This window comes from Chenopodium album, chromosome 21, assembly GCF_948465745.1.
Source record: "Chenopodium album chromosome 21, dcCheAlbu1.1, whole genome shotgun sequence".
Lineage (NCBI taxonomy): Eukaryota > Viridiplantae > Streptophyta > Magnoliopsida > Caryophyllales > Amaranthaceae > Chenopodium > Chenopodium album.
The window spans coordinates 4,429,125-4,451,961 of NC_137854.1; the positions used below are offsets into that span (position 1 = coordinate 4,429,125).

Consider the following 22,837-nt stretch of genomic DNA (forward strand, 5'->3'; position numbering starts at 1 on the left):
CAATTTACAAGTTACGAAGTACATATGAGATAGGGTTGAATCAATTTCAATCCTATCTCATATGAAGTACATAGTATAGGTTACATAAATTCATAAAATTCATCAAGATCCAAATACTTTCGAGTCAATTATTAAGGGCCTGTTCTCATACGATTATTTTCATTTCAGTTCAGTTCAGCTCCTAATTTCCTTCTGTTATAAATTGTACAGTTCAGTTCAGCTCTAATAAGTTCATTTCAGTTCAGCTCATATCAGGCAATGAGAACAGGTCTCGAGTCTATACTTGACACCTCGAATAGTCCAATTCACTTTGGGCACACAAAACAAAAGCCACAAATCATATTCAAGACCCAAGAAGGTGCCAAAATTTATGTCAACAGATTTAAAAAAAAACCTCCCCAAGTAGAGACGGCGAGTGAAACGCCAAAAATAAAAATAGAACCAATAATAATACAAACAAAAGGGTTGTTGATTCTCTGAGCAAAGTTCTTTCCTCAATCATATTCTCCTGCAAATTTCGATAGCATGAACCTGAATCGCCGGCCATCTTCACGATTTCTTCTCCTCCGTCGCACCACAATCGCCGGCCACCGTCTTCTCCGCCGCACTTCCGACTGCCGTCTCCCACTCTGCTGCAGCGAACAACGCTGAGTGTTTTGTACTCGCCTTATTCGTTCTGTACGAGGTATTTGAAAAATTGATTTTGTTTTTTTTTTGTTGATTTTGTTGAAATTTTGATTTTATTCGTCTTCTTTACTTTTTATGAATTGATTTGAGTTTCGTTTTTAGGATTGGATTATGAGTTTCTTGAGTTCTGAGCTTAATTTAGTAATTGAATTTACGTTTATGATTTGCGACTTTGAGATTTAGGATTGTGAAACTGTTTCTGATTTTGTTGATGATTAGAAAGTTTGCTTGAACGAGGAAATAAAATTATGATCAGATAGTTTGCTCGAATAAGGAAATTAAACTAAGCTTGATTTATACGCCAGATTGAATAGTGTGATGTTAAGATAGAGCAAAATAGGTTAAGATACTCTAGTGATCAATACTAGATTGTTGCTGAAGTTTTCGTCGTTGCTTGACCTTGATCCTATGGCTTATACAGGCAACATTTAACATAGTTCTGGTCATCCGGATGTATTCTTTAACAGATAAGCACTAGACAAGAAAATTTTGCTCAAAATACTACTCGTAGTATTCCTTTGCGTTTATATTGCATACGCGGTGTAGGAGAAACACTTTTGGAGTAACATATAGCTTAGCCGTTGGAGAGGTATACCTGCCAAACATAATAGTTAGGATCAACTCTTGTAGGAGCCCCAAGTGTTATAGCTGTTTTAGTGCTCTAAGTGTTATAGCTGTTTTAGTGCTATTCGCCACACTTCAGTTGATTAAGTAGATTAATGAAAAGGTGATTTGAAGATTCATCCTGCGGTTTGTACAAGCAATAACCCCTATAGGTGGTAGCTAGTAGGGGTGAGCAAACCGGGTACCCGGTCAAAATTTTAGGACCCGGACTTGGAATTGGTTGGAACCGGGTCCTAAAATTCGGAACCGGAATTGGAATTGGTTTAACCGGGTCCTAAAATTTAGGAATTGGAATTGGAACCACCGGGTACCGGTTCCGGTTCCGGGTACCCACTTATGTATGTAATTTTTAAAATATAATACAAATTATAATTCTTATTTTAGTTAGTATCATTATTAGTGTTTAATACTTATATTTATATATGCATTAAGCTATTTGTATTCATGTTAGGTATTAATAATACTTTTTTATTTTACAAATTAGATACATTTAACATATTTTTATTATCTAAAATTTAGTTAGTTTAGGATATATTGGGTAACCGGGTACCCAACCGGTTCCGGTTCCAAAAAGTTGAGAATTGGAATTGGAATTGGTTATAACCGGGTCCTTACTTTATTACCCGGAATTGGAACCATCGGGTCCATTCTCGGTTCCGGACCCGCCGGTTCCTAACCAATTCCGGGTACCCGGAATTTTTGCTCACCCCTAGTAGCTAGTCTACAAGCCAAGAGGCATTTAAACAAGCTCTTGGTACAAGCGAGGTATTTCAAAGGATCCTCCTACATGGCATTAGAACACGAGAACCTCAAAGAAGCTTATACATCATTAGCGTTTTAGAATAAGCACCTGGTTGCTGCACTAGCTCTCTTGAAGCCAAAATGTTCCCCATTATTCAGGACATATAAGATCAAGTTATTAATTTGATACCTAATTTAATGATTGTCTTAGGTTCTAGCAATTGAACAATTTCCCTAAATTTGTGACCGGTTGATTAATTGATCAATTTCTAAATAGTTTTTTTGTTACTTAGAGAGAGTTTGTTCTCACAAGTGATGGTTGAAACTAAAATTATTTAGAATAGTTATAATTTTGTATTTAAGAATTATTGTTACTCTTTAGTATTTCACCTTACGAACTGCCTATTACTCCGTATTTTGTACTATGTACATGTGACTTTCTATATGTTCTTAATTATTATTTCATTTATTTAAAAGCTAAAGATATACCTACATTTAAAATTTCTGGATGTGCCACTGAAGAAATACGTACCCTTGGTAATTTTTTATTGCAGGAATGAATAAAACATAAAAACAGTGATGGGTAGAGAAGGATACGTAGTTCCCGTGGACCCTCAAATGAGCTTAAGTGTGGTTCTGAAGAAGAAACCTGCTGGATCACGTAGTTGGATTTTACTTGATTCTTCTAGTCATGCTACTGTTCTTGACCTCGACAAGCACGCTATTATGCACCGCGTTCAAATTCATGCTCGTGATCTTCGTATTTTAGATCCTCTTCTCTCCTACCCTTCTGCTATTCTAGGTCGTGAAAAAGCTATTGTTTTGAATTTGGAGGTTCTTTTCTTACTTCAAATTATTTCAATTTTCTTCTGTTTTTCGTCTTGTCTGTGTGTGTGCCTCTTACTGATTGATTTATTTATTTGGTGTTTTGGGTGCTCAGCATATCAAGGCAATCATCACTGCTGATGAGGTACTGCCAAAATTTAACATCTCTTTATGCCCTATATGATTTTGTATGTTTGGCTCTTATCTTTATTATTACTGTCCTGTTCATTCCCTTACTTTTTGTAATTGGTAATAGTTAATTAGGTGTGTTTATCTTTGGAACTGTAATGGGGAGCCAACTTAAAGTCTGAGGTTTGACAAATGCACTATTTTTATTGCATCTAATAATGATCAATTATATGTAGTATATGGCTTCTGATGTTTTCATCAAGAATTGGCCTCTATCTATTTTAATGGCATATTAATTTTCGCATGTGTGTTTATCACTTTATCTTGTTCTCAAATTTTATTGCATTTGTTCTGGGCTTGGTATCTTTGTTATTGTCATTTATCACTTTTTGCTTGTGTTTCTCACTTATTTTAACCTGCCTTTTTTTGCCACATTGGTAGTGTTTTTTTGTATGGTTGTTTTGTTGACCTAGGACACTGTTATTGAAATAATTCTAACAAGTAAAATTTCTTGTTTTTAGTATAGGTGGGTAACGGACAGTCCTATAGTCCTATTAATGTCCGCGTATAATTCTGTGTACATTGGTGCCTCTAAAACTGTTTCTCATTTTCTTACACTTTAGGTTTAATGAATCTGGTGCTTGTGAAAGAGTAAGGCTTCAATTCTTGAGGACACGGTTTTTTATTTTGTTTTTATTCTTATAGGTCTTGCTTCGAGACCCTTCAGATGAAAATGTAATTCCTGTTGTTCAAGAACTTCAGAGGCGCTTATGTCCTGGAAGTACTGCACCTAAAGTTAATGGAGATGGGAAGGAATCGGGGGGACATGATGTTGAAGCTACCGAAGAAGATGGTAAGTTACTTTCATCTGCAAAATGTGGGTTTTGGTCTTGCTATACTTAATCAGTTGATATATCGTTCTTTCAGTTATTTTAGTCACCTTTTCCCTTCTTCATTGTCCAACTTTTCTATCTGAACTCTCTTTTTGCTGATTATCTCTTTCAATTTTGTAGAATCTCCCTTTGAATTCCGTGCCCTTGAGGTGGCTTTGGACTCAATATGTAGCTTTCTTGCTGCACGTACAACTGATCTGGAAACTGCTGCTTACCCAGCATTAGATGAGCTGACATCTAAGGTGAGGGTGTTACCCTGTGGGCCTTCTGACAAATGTTTTGGCCTTTAAGAACCATAAATAAGGTGAATTGGATATTAGGTCTATTGAGTTAGGAATTATGCTTTTGATCTTATCGAGCATGTTGTTTAGAAAATGATCATTTTTCTCTTGTTTTGGCTTTACTAGTGATATCTAAGCTGTAAGTAAAATTTAGCCGTATGTTCTACCCCTGAATTATTCTGATTTTTTTGCCATGAGACTAATGAGAGTAATTGTGCTGTTTTTTTTTAAATTTTTTTTTTTTTATAAACTGTTATTTGATGTGGCGGCATGTGGGTAGATCCTATTAATACCATGGTTACATATTTGTTGTGTTGTTTTTTTTTTTCCCTGTTTGATTTTTTCTTTTTGTGAAAATAATCTATTGTTTCTTAGCGTTCAGAATGTAACATTTCACAATTTTTTTTGTCTTTCTCTGCCCAATTTTCTTTGATAATTAGTGTTGTTGTTTTTTTGTAGATAAGCAGCCGAAACTTGGACAGAGTAAGAAAATTAAAGAGTGCAATGACAAGGTTGACTGCTCGTGTTCAGAAGGTACTATTTTTTTAACACAACTGTTTATCAGTTAATTCCCTACAACTTTTGTAGACCTTTCCTTCCTCTTGCTCTAGGTGGGAGGGTGGGGTTGAAGGTTTTTCATGTTTGATATATGTCTTGTGTTGTGCTGTTCTGAGCCTTTGAATCCAATCCGAAATTAAATTCAGTTTTAAAATAAACTGCGAATTCTTTTTGGTATTATGGCTCATGATCCATACTTTTGTTTAAAATTTGTAATATAAATAAATTACAAAGTTACAATAGGCACATTATAGGCCTATTAACTTGATATAAGCCTTAAACGTAGTTGGACTCCTGGAGGGTATTAGGTTTTTACTTTTTCATCAAATTCCTTGATAATTAGATGGTTCCACCCACCCAATTGGACTCCTGGAGGGTATTAGGGACCATGGTAAAAATCTCGGCAATTTTTATTTTCGAGCCAAAAAAAGTCAAAATTTTCCAAAATTGAAGGCTAATATCCACGTTTTTTTGAGTAATTTTGGAGGTTTTGGGACCCGGTGTCGAAAAGTTTTGAGATATTAGGGGATACATCCCGGGGTCATATAATGCCGTTTGGAACCATATATGATCATTATATGTTGTCATAAATGTCCGTGGTAGGCTTGAGTTTATGAATTCGATGCAAGTTGTAAACGGGTAAATTCACTATTTAAAGGCAAATTGGATGGTTCCACCCGACTCTCAGAGGGTATTAGGGTCCATGGTAAACATCTCGGCAATTTTTATTTACGGGCCAAAAAAGTCAAAAGTTTACAAAATTGAAGGCTATTATCTACGCTTTTTTAGCAATTTTGGAGGTTTCGGGACCTGGTGTCGAAAAGTCTTGAGCTACTAGCGGGGTCATATAATGCCATTTAGAACCATATATGACCATTATATGCTGTCATAAATGTCCGTGGTAAGTTTGAGTTTATGAAATAGATGCAAGTTGTAAACAGGTAAATTGACCGTTTAAAGGCATATTGTGTGGTTTTACCCACCCAAATGGACTCCCGGGGTGTATTAGGGTCCATGGTAGGTATCTCGACAATTTTTATTCCGGGTCAAAAAAAGTGAAAAATTGTCCAAAATTGAAGGCTATAATAAACGATTTCGGGTCAATTTTTGACATTTTTTTTCAAAAATGAAATGAATGCATGGGGTGACTCCCGGGGTCATATAAGGAGGTTTAAAACCATAAGACAACGATAAAGATGTCTATTAAGTGCAAAGAATGAGTTTTGACTCTATTTTGAAATTCATGAAAATTTGAAATATCATGTTGTCATATAAGTGTAATAATGTGATGTAACTTACTATAATGATGTCATATAAATATAATGATGTCATAAAGACCCTGGCCAAAAATAATCATGTTTACAATTAGAGTTTGTGTAGCTTGGACTTTCTTTTTTCAATTATTGTTTCCAACTTTCCATTGTTCAAGCTCAAGAACTACTTCGTAATGCTTTTGTATTTTCTATACCCAGACTTAAATAGTAAATAGTTTGTATGTCTGCTTATCCTTGTAAGTTTAAGTCATATGATTATTGGTTGTAGGTGAGGGATGAGCTTGAACAACTTTTGGATGATGACGGTGATATGGCCGACCTTTACCTGTCTAGAAAGCTGGCTGTTCCTGCTTCACCTGTTAGCGGATCAGGAGCCAACTGGTTTCCCAGTTCCCCTACTGTTATCTCTAAGATATCAAGAGCAAGCAGAGCAAGTATGGTCACTGGTCGTAGTGATGAGAATGATGTTGAGGAACTTGAGATGTTGCTAGAGGTTATTACAATCTTCATAAGTTTTCATTGAAAGAGATGACTCTATCTTGTTCTGAGTCTTAACATTATTTTAAGTCCTCTTTTTTAGAACTTGTTTTCATCTGCAATTTTATGCACAAAGTGTAAATGAATGTCAGTGCTTGGGTTGGTGTGAATAACTAATGTCTTTATTCCGGATATGAATTACAGGCTTACTTCATGCAAATTGACGGGACATTAAATAAACTAACAACGGTATGTATTATGAAGAATTGTTAGATCTTACTATGCAGTCCTCTAGTTACTCTTCTTGCATCTATGTGTATAAATGTTTATCTGGACTGTTGTGATTTGTGAACCTGAATAGTGTCACAGACAGGAACGTCTGACATAGCCCGTTTAACTATCTCTGTTCAATTGATTATTTTGGAGTCCACTCAACATGCTGAACAGCTGTGGTGATGATGATTGGTTCAAAATACTGGAGATTGGGGAAGACAGATGGAAATATATGAGTTAATAAGTCATGCCACCAAGGGATATAGACTGAAAGAGAGGATATGAGAGGAAAAGAACAGGCTGTTTTTGGGTCATGGTGTTTGCATAAATTGCATTCTGCACATTTAAACCTTTTTTTTTTTTATTTATTTATTTATCATAAATTGATGATTTTGAATTGGAACTTGCAGCTTCGTGAATACATTGATGACACTGAGGATTACATCAACATTCAGGTTAGTAAGTCTTTTTGTCTTCAATCTAGAAGTTTATATTTTGAAACATGAATGCCTTCTTTTGGTGGTACTGAAAGTTGACTTCCTGTGCAGCTTGACAATCATCGAAATCAATTGATTCAGGTGTGGACACCTCTTTCCTCTCCTAATGCTTGAAGTTATATAGTTTTTTTTGTCTATTTATGTTTACTTGAGAGTCAGGAATGTTGATTTCTTTGCAAGTTGGCTGTCAGTGGGAACTAGGTTGGAAATTCCAACTGTTGATTTCACATGCAATTCAAGAACCACAACATAGTTATTTAATTATAACCTAAATCTATCTCAATTCTCTTCAATTGATGGTCTGAGAGTTGAGAGTAATCTGGGTAGTCTATAATTTTAATATGCGTTCTTTGTTCTTTGTGAATGCTAAATTTATCTTGCAGTTGGAGCTCTTCCTGAGTTCGGGAACTGTTTGCTTATCAATCTACTCTTTGGTGGCTGCAATCTTTGGCATGAATATACCTTACACTTGGATGGAAAATCATGGTTACCTCTTTAAATGGGTAAATATAACAATTGCATTTAAGTTTAGCTAAGTAACTGTTACCCATTCTTTTGGACTTATAGGTCTTGCATGTTTTGCAGGTAATTATCCTTTCTGGACTTTTTAGCGCAGTACTCTTTGTGGTTATAATCGCATATGCTCGTTTTAAAGGGCTTGTGGGATCATGAGATCAGTAAATCACACATCTTTTCATGGAATAACAAAATCAATCTCTACCAGTGAATAATTCTGGGTAACCTCATACACACAGACATACTATCTTATTGGATCCAGCATACTTGAATTGGCGGCAGCCATTTTCATGTACATATTGATGCTCAAATATAATTGATACAACTCAATTCTTGGTAACCCTCAGCAGACCTTGCTGAGGCTTTTTTTTTTTCCTTTTTGTATTAGTTTTCATTTGTAAATTACCGAACCTCAGTAATAGGTGAAACTTTGTCAGTAACATTTCTTACAAAGTATCAACTAATTGAAACATCATTAGCATCATATCAAGTGCTATCAAATGTTTTTGCTGAATTCTGACTTCTCTAAATATAACTTGTGCTTTAAAATTATTTATGCATTCTTTTCAAGCTATGACATCTATGAAGATGAGCTGCCATTCCAGCCTCGTGAAATTGATTCACTGAGGATTAGCATGTGTCTGCTGTAATGCTATATATGCCCCCCTTACAATAGTAGTTGTAAGGTTTTGATGAACAAGTCTTCCCACTCGAAATTAAGACGATGATACATATTGGAGTGGGCACAAGGCAGGACCAGTACATTATGCAGTGCTACACCATATGATGTCGCTTTTTGAAGGTTTTTGTTGTTAAGATGTAAGAGCACCAACAGACTGGAACGAAAAAGGTAATTCAGCAAAGATTTTGCTAGTCCTAACAGGATTTGTCACTCTCAGAGTCCCTGGCATTAATGAGAATGGGTTGTATAATTGTTAGTTAGAGAAATCAATTAGGACAATATTCCTTCCCATGATAACAGTTTGCTATAACTATTCCGTGTTACAAACGTATGATGTGAAGTCATGAAAGGAGATCAACTGTTGTGATTTGCAGATGTGCAACAAAAATTACACTGTCATGATAATCACTTCTTGTCTTGCTACCCCCGTTATCATATACAAACTGTTTGAGGGCTACGCATAGCTTTAAGTCCTAAAGATCTACTTTGTATAAATTATACAACAACGATCATAAATTCATAACACTATTAAGCACGCAAAAATTTTGTCACCAACTTTCAACACACTAGAAGATTCATTAAACTATTAAGGGGGCGTTTGGTTCACAAAGTGGTATGGGGTTGGAATCAGGAATGGGGTTAAGGTGGTATCGGATTGGAACTTGATACTTAATACCATGTGTTTGGTTTAATTTTGGAATGGAATATCTCACTATTCTCTCCTTTTATTTGATACCTAATGGAATGGAATGAGCCAAATCCACCTCCCCCCCAAGGTTTCTAAACCCCATACGTCATGGGTTTGAGGTATGGGTTTGAAATTCATATTTTTGACAACTAAACATATGGTATGGGTTTTAGTCATTCTAAACACATACCTCATACCTATATTTCGTGAACCAAACGCCCCTAAGTTCTTTTGCTATAATATGTTATGTACACAATAATTACATATTCTTCATGAGGTTATCATGTCGTGCCTAAACAAATTTGACTTGACTTTAAATACCAATTCGTTGAGATCTCGAGTTAATTTACTCAAACCAAGCTCAAATAACTTGCGAGCCAACCCGGCCTACAAACACCCCTTATATTAAGGAAATATAAATGGAATAAAAGTGAGCAACATATTCTTTTTATGATAGTCCTATCCCTATCCTTAATTAAACCCATTTGAACTTATTCCGGTTCTAGTATAGTGATATTGTCACTCTCGCTCATGAATCACGGTTCACCCCTTAAAGTTGAGACTATAGCCCGTAACAGCATCGTTAATAACGATGCATCACAACATGTACGACCATAGTACATTTGATAATGATATTTTAAAGAACAACTTACAAGTCTAAAACAACTGAATTGAATTTGATTTGATGAGTGAGCATACTATTTCAGATCCACGTCGTTGTAGCAGTAAGTACGAGTAGTTGATCAATTTTATGAGGCATTACATTCCATAATTCCATTGCATATTTGCAGTGTTATTACATTCATAATTCATAAATTACAAATCTGGGTAGTTGATCTGTTCACCTATATTTTTCTCTCCCATTTATTTCCTCCCATCTCTCACATTCTTCTTCCTCCATTTTTCTTGTACCCCAAAAACTAAAAATGGCGGGTTTTCTCTCTCTTCTTAGACGCTCATATCTCTCCCTCTACAGTTGGATTGTTTGCTTTGGATGGTTTGTTCTTCTCCTATTCTTATTTACTCCCTATTATGTTACTCCCGCCGTGTCTAAAAGTTCTTCGTGTTTGGACAGTGATTGTCGCGTTTAAAAAAGTCAAAAGAGGAAGAACTTTTAGACACGGGTACTTTACTATATCTATCAATCTAATTTTGGGGAATGATTACAGGGCTCAAGTTTTGTACTTTGCTGTAAAAACATTAACAGAGTCAAGCTACGAGCATGTATACGATGCCGTTGAGAAGCCTCTTCTTCTTGCTCAAACTGCCGCCGTTTTGGAGGTTTATCTTCTTCTCTTTCCATTTCCATGAATTATTATTTCTGGGTATTAGTTTTTATTTCAAGGGTATCTGATTTTTTCTTTGGGGCATTTCGTCGAACAGATTATTCATGGTTTAACTGGTGAGTAAATTTTGGTAATTCTATATAATTTTTCAAAAATAAGTGATTTTTATGCATTTGGGGTGGTCGATAACTAAGTATTTTGAGCTTATTTGTGCTTAAAATTGAAGGTTTGGTGAGATCGCCTGTAAGTGCAACACTGCCCCAAATTGGTTCAAGGTTGTATGTGACTTGGGGTGTTTTGTATAGCTTTCCAGAGGTCTGTAATTTTAGCCCCTAATTTGATTATGTTTGTTTATTTCTTTCTATTTAGATATCAATGATATGATTAGAGATGAATCAGATTATATAGTGTGTAACTCATTTGTGATTGCATTTTTGTTTTTGCAGACTCGAACTCATTTCCTTGTTAGCTCATTAGTGATCAGCTGGTCTCTTACAGAGGTGAAATTCTTATCATCCCTTGTATTGTCTTGTTCGAATTAGAATCAGTATGCTAAATGGATAGAGAGATGATAGACAATTAAATGGAATTGAGGAAATTCACTGTGAAATCCTGAAATGGAAGAAGAATTATTGGCTTTCTTTCATTATTAGCTTTCTAAAGATAGATTACTAGATGATTACATCACTATTGTTGTTGATTGGCACAATTTTACTAATGACTGCTCTGAGAAATTGATTCTGTGCAAGGATGCGTATGTTTCATTTTGTTAGATGTGATTAAGAAAGAAAGGAAAAGGTAAATGTGAAGGTGAAGTTGTGTTAGAAGATTTATAATGTAATGAGTCAGAGTTTGATTCTCATAGGAGTCATAGATGTTGCTGTATGTAGCTGTAGTTTGGGAAATTGGCCTTTCATGTTTGCCAAAGAACTAGAGGATCTGGTATCTTACGGTCTACACTCCATCGTAAGCAGGGGCTTTAAAAAGCGAGGGCTGTTTTAGGAGGGGTTGGTGGCTTCAATTTAAGAAACTTAGCTACTCATATAGTATAATCTTAAACATGGAAAAGTAAAAAGGATCTTGATGATACAAAAGAGAAATTTATGGCCTGCAGTTACAATTGAAAGGGTTTTCAAGTATAACATGTTATTAATGGCTGAGGTTTGAGTTGTCTGTCGACAAAGCATTGCTCTGGTCCAATTTGGTTATTGGTTTTTCTAGATTTGTGTCTATATTTTTTTCATGGGGTATGTAGACTCTCTACCCATATAGATTGAATATGAGGGTTTTAACCAACTCTCTTCACTTGACCATCTTGGAAACGTTGATTGGAGTAGCCAAAGATCCATTGGTCTTGCTTGCGTCTCCATAAGACTGAGATTTTGACCCTATCAAGCAATGGCAGTAATTACATTTTCTGATATGGTTATCCCCATAGAAATGTTTGATTTAACGAGGAACCAATCAATCTGAGTATATTAAAGTAAGGCAAGGTGTGATAGATGACAAAATCTATAGAATAATAATTGTGTAATGATCCTCTAGCCATGCAAGACAGCCAGAGAAAGATCACATCCAGAGAGATTCTCACTTGTGTATAATGACCCTATCTATGGAAAGATGTCCTGTGTATATAACTGCCTTTGACTTGTTTAAGAACTATCTATTGTTTCTTTGCTTTTAGCTGTAAAATTATACATGGTATTCATCCTGGCTTTTATTTCTTCAGATTATCCGGTATTCTTTCTTTGGCGTAAAAGAAACCTTTGGTTCTGCACCATCATGGCTTCAATGGCTAAGGTACCAGCAGGTCAATATGTCCTCTATATCAGGAGTTCTGTATTTTCCCCTTGTTAGTAATAAATTTAGATTGCATTTTGCAGGTATAGCACCTTTATGCTGCTGTACCCAACCGGCATTACAAGTGAAGTTGGCTTGATATACATTGCTTTATCTTACATCAGGGTGAGAAATCTATCACTCTTACCATCCCCAAAAATGCGTCAATTATGCTCTCGTTTTGTTATTCTAGAAAAATAGAAACCAGCTGTTTCAATATGCTTAAAGTAAATTCCTCTAAGAAGTTAATCTGTTCATCTATTCCCTAACCAAAAAATAACCTCCCCCCTCCCTTTCTGTCTAGAGTCTAGACCACATTTGATTTCAGGTTATTTTTACAAAAATTAGCTGAATAGAAAAACCATAAAAATTCTTCACTGCTTTAATTTATACCACCTTACCATTGTAGATTTTCTTCTAACTTTCTAAGGGTATCATTGGAGGTGATGATTAAAATAGCTCTGATATTCACTTGCGAAATATAGAAAGTTGTCTATCATTTTGACAAAGTAAAACAAAAATTGTGACCTATTGTATTATTTTTCTGCTTGATTTTCTACCACAACAGAATTCAGAGAAGTACTGTGTGAGGATGCCCAACAAATGGAATTTCTCTTTTGACTACTACTATGGTGCATTGCTTGTCCTGGGAATTTACGTTCCAGGTTAGTGTTTGATCCCTCTATCTATATTCATTGGCTCTGCTGTTCTTTCCTTTGGCTTAATGGAGTTTGCATGTAAATTTGCAGGAAGTCCGCACATGTACAACTACATGCTTGGACAGAGGAAGAAGGTCCTTTCTAGAACCAAAAAAGATTGATGAGGAAGCAGTACGCCCACATTCTTTGACTTGCTTGTGAACAGAACTCTGTTGCATTACAATGTCGTCGTTTTGATGTTCCATTTTTTCTAGAAGTCAGTTGTGTCGAGTAGCAATTTGTATGTCTGTTGTATAAGTAAACTAAAAACTAAATGCGAGTTACTTATCATCCAACAGTCCAACACTCTTCTGCGACTAATAGTAATTTGTATGTGTTTGTTGTATAAGTAAACTAGGAACTACATGCGATGTACTTATCATCCAACACTCTTCTATGACTAATAATGCTTTATTAAGTATGGTTTTTACGCTCATGTCTCTACAGACAGTACGAGTACAAGCAAACAACCAATCCAAATAATGTTAATAACAACCTTAAGTATGAGAATTCAGGTTGAAAATCATGCAAGCTCTATCCAGCCAAAGTAGGACGAAAATACAAGACTATAAAATTTAAACCTACAAAATCCTTCTATAATGAACATGTTAATCAACTTATTTTGGTACCCTACCCTACCTATGTGAACGTCAATTGGCTTAGTTGATTGTACTGGTAGTTATTTGGTGATAGTATAGGTGAAAATATGGCGTTCGGTTTAAGAAAATTTGGAAATCAATAAACATTATTGGGTGTAGCTTAAATCTTGTAATAATGATAATGCAATGGGGTGTGACCATGTTAGATTCAATTCTCACAAAGTCACAAACACATGGAATGATGGAAATATAGAAAACAATAATGGAAGTATGTAAGTGTACGTGAAAATCACTTCCTAGATTTGATGAAACATAACTCCAAAAAAAGAAAGCTAAAGTCTATAAAACCTTAAAAGAAAAATTACAATAAAAGATGGACCATTCAATTCGTTGAAGGTTAGCAGAGCAATAAATAAAGAAGGCCATCAATCAATAACTTTGTACTTGACTACTTGCAGTTATCCATAGCTTACCACTAGTGTTTGTCGAGTACGAAATATTTCTCTTGTTATATAAACCCATAAAAATTTGAATTAAGAAACCAAAAAAAAATACTGTAAAAATACTACCTCTGTTTCAAAATATTCGCTACGATTAGACATTTTCTATTCAAACTTTAGGTCAAATCGTTGCAAATAATTAGAAACGGAGATAGTAACTGATCAAACATTAATTACTCCTTGTACCAATTGATGCGTGTTTTTTTCATACACTCCTAAATAAATATGATTACTCGGTATCAATTTTGTATGTTTATGCTTAATTTTAAAATGAATTTTCTAAAATACCTTTTAATAAATTGAGAAAAACACAAATCACACATGAGCTGTTAATCTGTTATATGTCTAATCCAAAATATAAATCACTAATGGACTAATGGTAGTTAGAGTTGTAAATACTTCGTCAGTTCGTATATTAGTCGGAGTATTTTTTTATTTTTTTATTTTTCCCCAAAAAATATGTTCACATGTGCTTCACTGCTTCATACGAAGTACTATATTTCCATTCATTCAATCACATTACCAGAATTAATATTTGTAAATAAAATTTAACTATTACTTAATGGCTTACTGTCACAAGTGTATAAATACAAGTGAGCTAAAAATAAACTACAAACACAATACATGATTGCAGATGCTAACAAACTGAATCACCTCACCATTCACTCCCATTTTAGTCGATCGATACCACATCTCTTACTTGACCAAGTGGTATAATGTCATTGATAATACAACAAACATGGCTTAAAATTTTAACATATTTACGGGAGCAACAGGCACATACAGAAGGAGTGCATAGGCCAACAACATAATACTAACAACTGCTGATTGCAAATGATCATAATTGTTCTCTTCGTCAGCCAGAGTATGGTAATCTGCACCAAAACCCAAATCCATTAGCCATGAAAATTCTGAAGATCAATGTGATCATAAGGACAGACAAACAATGACTGAGTAAAATTGAGATACGAAGATTCCTGAACTTAACCACAAATATCGAAGTATAGAAAAGGATGGGGTAGAATAAACTCCAAGATGCACAGCATAGAAGCAAGCTAACTCAAGATTTACAAAATGCAATTGAACATACCCCAACTTGAGATAAAGATCTGAGCTTTCATCATTGTCCTGTGAAGGACCAGAAGAACTACTATAGCCATTAGTGACTGACTCCGATGACTGGCCTTCCTCATATATGACATTCTCTGAATCAGCAGCTTGCTGTATGCCCTTAGATGCTTCCAGCACCTTTAGTAGAGTAATCAATTTTTTGTAAGATCTTTTGTAATCTCGTCAATACGATTTAGGGTTTTTTTGTAATAAAATAAAGAAGTGTTGCTATATATGGAGATGATGTCAATCTTACTTGTTGTCTTAGCCACTCATTCTCTTCCATCAACTCAGAACCCTGTAAAAATGAAAACGAAGTAATTATGGATGGGAAGTCGGGAAGAAAAAGCATTTCATCAACTTATAATTATCTTTGAAATTAAAGTGTTTTCTATTTTCTTATTTGGGAATTGGGATATGTAAAAATTACTGATGTCATCATATTCATGATGTTTAGACCGCTTATTAGGGGAGGGGTAGTGATACGTTCTTATCTCTACTATGTAAAGAATGCACATGTAGACATGCCATCCCTAACCTTTTGCTCGAGTAAGTCAATTTCGTTCATAATTTTCTCACCCTGGATAGATACAATAGAATGGTTACAAAAATAGCATTAGTAACCAAATCTTAGTGTAACATCGAGAAGCAAAATAAATCCTAAATATAAACCTTTTTATCCATGACGTGTCTTAATCCAAATTCAAGGGACTTTTCCAGCTGTTGTAACTCTTCTATACTTAAACCCTGCAGCTCCTCTCCCCTCATATGTCTGCTTCCACAAGGACAACACGTCCTAAGGACAGTTAGTGATGTTTCAAGGATTTTCATCAGCTTCAAATAATAAAGCACCCGTACTAAGCATAACTTCTCTTACCGCTTATTTGGTAGCCAGTGTCCAGTGATAAATAGCAGTAATGGGAATAGATTGAAATGTAATTTTCAAGCAAACTAACATAGTAATGTCCATAGTAATGCAATCATACCCAAGTCCATAATAATGCAATTTCATACCCAAATTTCTGCCCAATCCCAATCCACCCCCCCCCCCTCCCCCCAACAAGTGGTAATAAATAGTAATAAAAATTAGTGAGGAATGAAAAAGACAATTTGGGGTGAACCAGCGTTACCATGGAAATTGACATTGATTGTTCTTACATATTTATATACAAATTCATTCCCACTACCACCTACAAAAATACTACTTGTATTATAGTACAAAAGTGTGTTTCAAGGCATTCACAAAATTTTTATTTATATTTAGCAATATACTTAGGTAAAAAAATAGCCCAAATCTTAATCTTAAATAATGTGAATGCTTAAATTTCAAAACGGAGGGAGTAATTAGCAAAGGAATCTTCTATGACAAATCTTGGCTACCCACGTACACGCCCAAACCTTTACCTCATGAGAAATGAAGTAAACCAAGAAAAAAGTATTAAAAACTCAAGTAAAAGACACTTTACCTTAGTTGCTGGCTTTTCTGTGCTATTTCTTCACTCAATTTGGTATAGTCGCTGTTTTCAACAAGCTAAACAAGCAAAAATATGTTGAATAAGTTAGCAAACAGATGATAAATAATTAAATACTGAATCTACAAACATTAACAGGAGAATGTCCATTACATTCTGAGTAAATCTAAAGATAATTGTATCCAAGGCTATTCTTGCTACTCATTTAGGGCTACGTTTTGCTCATATAGAGGCAGAATCATCCAAATGTAGGCTTGGGAGCACTCAGCTCTAGGTTTACCAACGAAAATTAGGATTTGTGCCTTAACAGCCCTCAACCAACCATATAAATATAATGGGCAAAAATATCAGATGAGCGTTCAAGCCAATCATCCTAAATTCCCACTCTCTCTTAATCAATTGGCAAACTACAAGCTAAAAAGATTTTGATAATTCAAGAAATGGTTCAAACTAACAATATGACAAAGGATGATTAATTATTCCCTTCAAAAGAACATACAGTGTTAAGTGTTTACACAAACACATAATTACCTTCTGGCAAATATTGGCAGCATATATCAAACATAAATTAGCATATTCTGCAAGTTTTTCAGTCCACATATATAACCCACTAAGATTTTCAGGTATGCTACATATGAGTTCACTTAAGAAACCGAGATCTGACTAAAAACAAGCAGTAATCACTCTTATCAGTCACAAAAATAAATTCTCAGAATCATGATGAGAACAAACCATCCTGAGAACGAGGGCACACTGTATCTCATAAGATCAAAAGAAGGGAGAATTCATTGAAGTGTACTTGAACCTTTTCAAGATCCAAAAATAAGCCATTTCTTTCTCTTTTTTTAAACTTTTTTTTTCTTAAACTATTACCCCAAGCTTACCTGCAACTTTAAAGATGGTTGGTCCAGCTTCTCCAAGTTCTTCGAGTGCAATTTTTGCCTTTCAAGTATTTTCTTCATGCTTCATTGTAAAAATCAACAGTGGATAGAAATTAGAATTAATAATATCACTATTCAAAAATCAAGAGAGACTATGTAATTAATTTTCCTAGCATATAAATAAAAGTAGAGTATTGGAAAGAGATTTCCCTATGATCAGGGAGATTAACTGAAGACGGAGAGGCCAACGTAAGAATCATGATTTCTAAACTACCCAAATAGTAAATACCAATAAAGGGCAACACACAAAAATCTATAATATGAGGTCACAATCCAATGCTTAATGGCATCCAAAAATAGTATATACATTCGAGTTTTTTCCTCACAATATAATAAGTTTGGGTTCCTAGCATCACATATGATGATTTAATCCAATATTGAGTAGGCTTGCAAAGTCAATAAACAGTTCTGCGAGTAAAGAACAAAATGACATAACATATTCCAAAGTAAGAAAATAAGCTCTCAATGTTCAACATATTAAAGGTTTTCTACGCATTAACCAACCAGTCAAACTAGCTTCAACCTTGTAAAGCCATATAGCATAATTGCATGAGCTCTATCAGATAGGATACTATTATCAGAATCGTCCAAGGGTAAGTTCAACTACTAGATAAAGACATGTTCATAAGTACATAATTTGCAGGCCCTCCTTAGTTTTTTATTACAAAATTACAATTTCCCTATTGTCGTCATTGCTAGACTCGTTATATAATCAGATCATATTCAGTGCCATATATACGAGTAGAAAAACAAAGTTAGGGTTTGAATAAAATCCAAGAAAAGTGCTAATAATCAACTAGAGGACTGGTTTATTGCATCACACACTCTAACACCTTTGCTCAAAAAAAAAAACACACTCTAACACCAAGTGTAATGTGCTAATGGCCAAACTATCCGCTAAATAAAGTAACGAAATACACAGTTTATCCATTACTCAGTTGATCTTGCTTTCGAAGCACACAATAAAGCAAGTAAACCTAGTACAACAGCAAATTAACTTTAGGCGCACATAAAGCACACAAACATACAGATGATACAGAACAAGAGCAAGATAGAGACCTGGTACTAGAATACTCAAAGAGCTTGCCAGTAGCCGAGAAGAGGATGAGAGCAACATCAGCATCACACAAAATGCTAAGCTCCTCAGCCTTCTTGAACAACCCTCTTCTTCTTTTTGAAAATGTCACTTGCCTTGCTGTTGTATTATCAATTTTCTTGATCTGAATTTTTTCCCTCGCCATTTTTAAATTTTATTTTTTGCAAACACTCACTTATTCTCTCTCCTTCAAGAGCTAAATATTTAATCTAACCACCACCAAACCTTCCTTTAAAGGAGTTTAAACACAGAATAAACCAGTGTACAAAACACAAATAATCTCAAAACCCCCAGAAAAAACCCATCAACCAAAAACACAATACTTCAAAAGGGTATATTTTATTTTTTGATTTGATATCAAAGTATGACGAAATTCACAGAGGCATTTTACCAAACAGGTGGAATGCATAAACCCTGAAAAGCAAAATGTAGGGCATACAAAATAGTGGAAATCAAAGGTATAAACCCTAAATTAGATACATCACTCAATCAGCCCAATTAGCATAAAAAACCCAACTTTCAGAAGAATAAGAGAACATTGAAGAAACCCAAGAGCAGAAACACCAAATTGGAAAATTGGGTATTTATGACCGTGTAAAAGGGGTGAACATATAAGAAATTAGGTATAATTCAATAATTGAATTGGGGTTTTTTTTATCTGGGTATTAAGGTGCATCAGACTTTAATGGCAAATTGACAAACCCTAACAATGAGAGAGGAGAGAGAAAACAGAGAAGAGTAAAGTTACATAGCTAAATTTAGTGAAGCAAAAGCTTTATTTTGCCGGGAGTCAATTGTCTTCTTTTTTGGGGGTATTTTCAATCGTTCGTTTTGATATTCAATTTGTGAAATTGCTTCATTTGGTTTGTTTTTGTGATATCCGACAAATAAAGGATTAATTTTTGGGTAATTTCTAATTGTCTTGGGTCCTTTGAAAATGATTTTTACCAAAACAATCACGTTTGTTTTTCGGTTGAAGTTGACATGGATTAATGTTGTCTTCAAGTACATATGACTTGCTTTCTTGAGATAATAAATGATTGGAATTGCAATGAGAGGCGTCAAAATCACACCCGATTCGACCCAATTTGAAACCGATCCAAAAAATATCTGATTTAGAAGACTCGCTTGGACATACTTAAGTTTAGCATGACTCAAGTTTAAATTGACCTGACCCAACCCGATCTCACTGAATCCGATCCGAACACCTTTAATTGCAATTGTTCATTCACTCTTAGGGCTTGTTCTCATTGACTGAACTCAGTTGAACTGAACTGAATATTTTATAAGAGAAGGAAATTAGGAGCTGAACTGAATTAAACTGAGCTGAATTGAACTGAGCTAAGCTGAACTGAAATGAATTTCAACATATGAGAACAGGCCCTTGTTGTATGAATGCTATGGACTTAAAAGAGTGACTAAATTTGTTTGGTTGTGTTTGGGACAAAGATGGTTGTAGCCCTTGTAGGTCGTGTCTTATGCTGAACTTATGTGCTTTAAGGCTAGTTAGGCTCAACCCAAGTTTCGCGTTGTGTCAAAATTTTCAAAATAACGGTTTATGGACACGCCTAATTTTAGTTGACAATGTGCCAGATTGTGTCATGCTAGGATGTCGAAGCCAGATATCATTGATTTTAATAAAGTGTTTTGTTGTATTGTGTCGTGTCTTGTCGTATTTTTTAAAATTAAAGGTGGCCCGCCATACACTTTTGGTGTGTTAGTTGTGTCAAACTTACACCATATGTGTATTTTATTATTATTATTATTATTATTATTATATATTTTTTTTTTTTTTAATGTTGGGTTGACCAACTCAAAGTCATTTTGGATTGGGGTGATATGAATTTATAGCTAAGTTAAATACTCAAATATAATAACATCATTTTATCTTTGTGACTCTATAAAAAACATTTATACACAAATTTCCTCCCTCACCGTTGTTTTTTTATTTTTATTTTTTATTTGGGGGGGGGGGGGGGGGGGGTTGATTAAAAGACTTATATTGTGATATCTGTGACTAAAACAAGAGCTTTGCAACAAAAATTTATAGTTCGTATTGTGTTACCTTTTTCCTTTGAGCAAAACAAGGGTTTTGCAAACCAAAAAGAAAGGGAAAAAAAAAAAAGCATTGTACTTTTTATCTTCCACTACATGTTTGACAAATCACTTATCTCGAAAATGCTTGTCTCCTATGTCATTTTCTAAAAATGAAAAATACTAACTTATGCTAAAAAGACAATTACTATACTTTGAAGTAAAAAGTGAGATATACTAAGTAATATCGGGACATCTCCTAGAAAAGAAGTCTAAAAATTAATGTGTACTCCCTAACATATGAAATAGGAGAGTGATTAACATGTGACATAGAGCTTCAATTATATTAATTTTAAAAAAGAATATGTATTAATAATATTAAATGATATATATATATATATATATATATATATATATATATATATATATATATGACCAGCCCCATGCACAATATTATTACTACTATTATTAATAATTCTACATTACACTTGATAAAAAAAAAAAAAAAAAACTGTATACAAATATCATAGACAAAATGGGTAATTAAATTTCGAGATTTTAGCAACCGGATAATGATTAAAACAAAGATTTGGGTCATTGAGAAATCGATAAAAAAAAATAATCTCAAAATTAAATGTGGTGAGATATATATTTTTCTTCTGTTTTTAATTGCAAATAGCCGGGTGTTGAAGATTAAAAGAGGGGGATGCCTACTCCATTACTGTTACAACAACGTTGTAAACTTTAATACCTTGCCTGCAACTCTGGGCAAAGTTTGGTACGTAATTATGATGTCGAGATCGAGATGCCAAACGACTCCGACTCGAATATTCTAAGATACAAAATGAATTATTAACTTTTTTTTTTTAATAAAAATATAAGATAATTAAGATTCCAAATGAAATTAACAAAGGAAAATAAAGGAGATACCTCTTAAAAGTACCTCTCTATTTACTATGGAGTATTTAGGCCCTGTTCTTTTCACCTTAAAAAAATAATATTAAGTAAAAATAATTTCAGTTCAGTAAAAATAAGTTCAGATCAGTAAAACTAATTTCAGTTCAGTAAAATTAATTTCAGTTCAGTAAAAATAAGTTCAGTTCAGTAAAATTCAGTTTTCTTAAAGAAGAATTATAATAGAAAATCAGTAAAAATAATTTCAGTTCAGTAAAAATAATTTCAGTTTAGTAAAATTAAGTTCAATTCAGTAAAAATAAGTTCAATTCAATATAAAATAATTTAAGTTCAGCAAAATTAAGGTGAATCAAACAGGGCCTTAGTTTTTCAAACTTCAAGGTTGGGCTACAATCTTTTTAAACTTTAAAGTCAAAACCCAAATCCAAATAAAGGAATATTGATATCAAGTATCTAAAGTATCAGCAAAATGTTGGGCCTAAAACCCAAGCCCAAGTTGACAGATACAAGCCCAAGTCAACACAAAATCTAACTTTCCTAGTTCCTCCGACAACAAGAACACCCAACTCTTTCTGTAACCACTCACGTGCCGTCTTACCCAGGTCATCTATTTTTTTTTTTTCCTTTTTTAGTTTTTATTTAAACAAGAAAAACAAATAGAGACCGCATTTTTGATAGCGAAGCGTGAGTTTATACAAAGCGCATACATTTTCCATGAGAATCAAAATTCCACGTAGCAATATTAAACGTCGTTACTACGTCGACTAAGACTTGATAAGCAAACGGAGTACTCTGTAATATTTTGCGCTTATATCTCACAATCACGAGGTTATAAAATTAAAAATCTATATTATATTAAAAAGCGTTTTTAAAAAAGTCTACATGTCATGTAAATCCTTTCATCTCGCCATGTCACTTACTCAATTTTTTTTATCATGCCACGTCATCCACTCAACACCTTACATCTTAGAAGAAAAGTCATTTTTACCGTTAGATTAATTATCAATTATGCTTTACTCATGCACAATAAATAATATTTTACTACAAAGTATTGAAGACACACATTATACAAACTATACTATACTCTTGAAAATAAAAAATTGTACAAATATAAAAATAATAATTCGAGACAACATCCGAACTACTCACTAATTTTAAATAAAAAACATATTACTCCGTAGCCTGTAAAAGATTTCGAGCAA

At 34.2% G+C, this 22,837-nt stretch overlaps 3 protein-coding genes across 3 annotated transcripts; 2 read left to right on the plus strand and 1 right to left on the minus strand.

The window, feature by feature from the left end:
- Window positions 1-417: 417 nt before the first annotated feature.
- Window positions 418-8,260, plus strand: LOC145600204 (magnesium transporter MRS2-I-like). The gene is made up of 12 exons (XM_081656108.1): window positions 418-685; window positions 2,607-2,886; window positions 2,993-3,022; window positions 3,712-3,859; window positions 4,020-4,141; window positions 4,640-4,714; window positions 6,281-6,505; window positions 6,694-6,738; window positions 7,173-7,217; window positions 7,311-7,340; window positions 7,643-7,762; window positions 7,845-8,260. Exons 2-12 carry the CDS (start codon window positions 2,632-2,634, stop codon window positions 7,929-7,931), a joined length of 1,182 nt encoding a protein of 393 aa, XP_081512234.1. The 5' UTR covers window positions 418-685; window positions 2,607-2,631; the 3' UTR covers window positions 7,932-8,260.
- A 1,698-nt stretch (window positions 8,261-9,958) lies between these two features.
- Window positions 9,959-13,384, plus strand: LOC145601962 (very-long-chain (3R)-3-hydroxyacyl-CoA dehydratase PASTICCINO 2-like). The gene is made up of 9 exons (XM_081658053.1): window positions 9,959-10,142; window positions 10,315-10,426; window positions 10,529-10,547; window positions 10,658-10,746; window positions 10,878-10,931; window positions 12,161-12,231; window positions 12,315-12,396; window positions 12,839-12,935; window positions 13,020-13,384. Exons 1-9 carry the CDS (start codon window positions 10,072-10,074, stop codon window positions 13,088-13,090), a joined length of 666 nt encoding a protein of 221 aa, XP_081514179.1. The 5' UTR covers window positions 9,959-10,071; the 3' UTR covers window positions 13,091-13,384.
- Window positions 13,385-14,601: 1,217 nt separating this feature from the next.
- On the minus strand, window positions 14,602-19,477 carry LOC145600943 (MADS-box protein SVP-like). The gene is made up of 8 exons (XM_081656825.1): window positions 18,650-19,477; window positions 17,534-17,612; window positions 16,644-16,708; window positions 15,850-15,949; window positions 15,716-15,757; window positions 15,434-15,475; window positions 15,158-15,315; window positions 14,602-14,942 (listed from the first exon to the last, which is right to left on the minus strand). Exons 1-8 carry the CDS (start codon window positions 18,829-18,831, stop codon window positions 14,924-14,926), a joined length of 687 nt encoding a protein of 228 aa, XP_081512951.1. The 5' UTR covers window positions 18,832-19,477; the 3' UTR covers window positions 14,602-14,923.
- Between the last annotated feature and the right edge of the window lie 3,360 nt (window positions 19,478-22,837).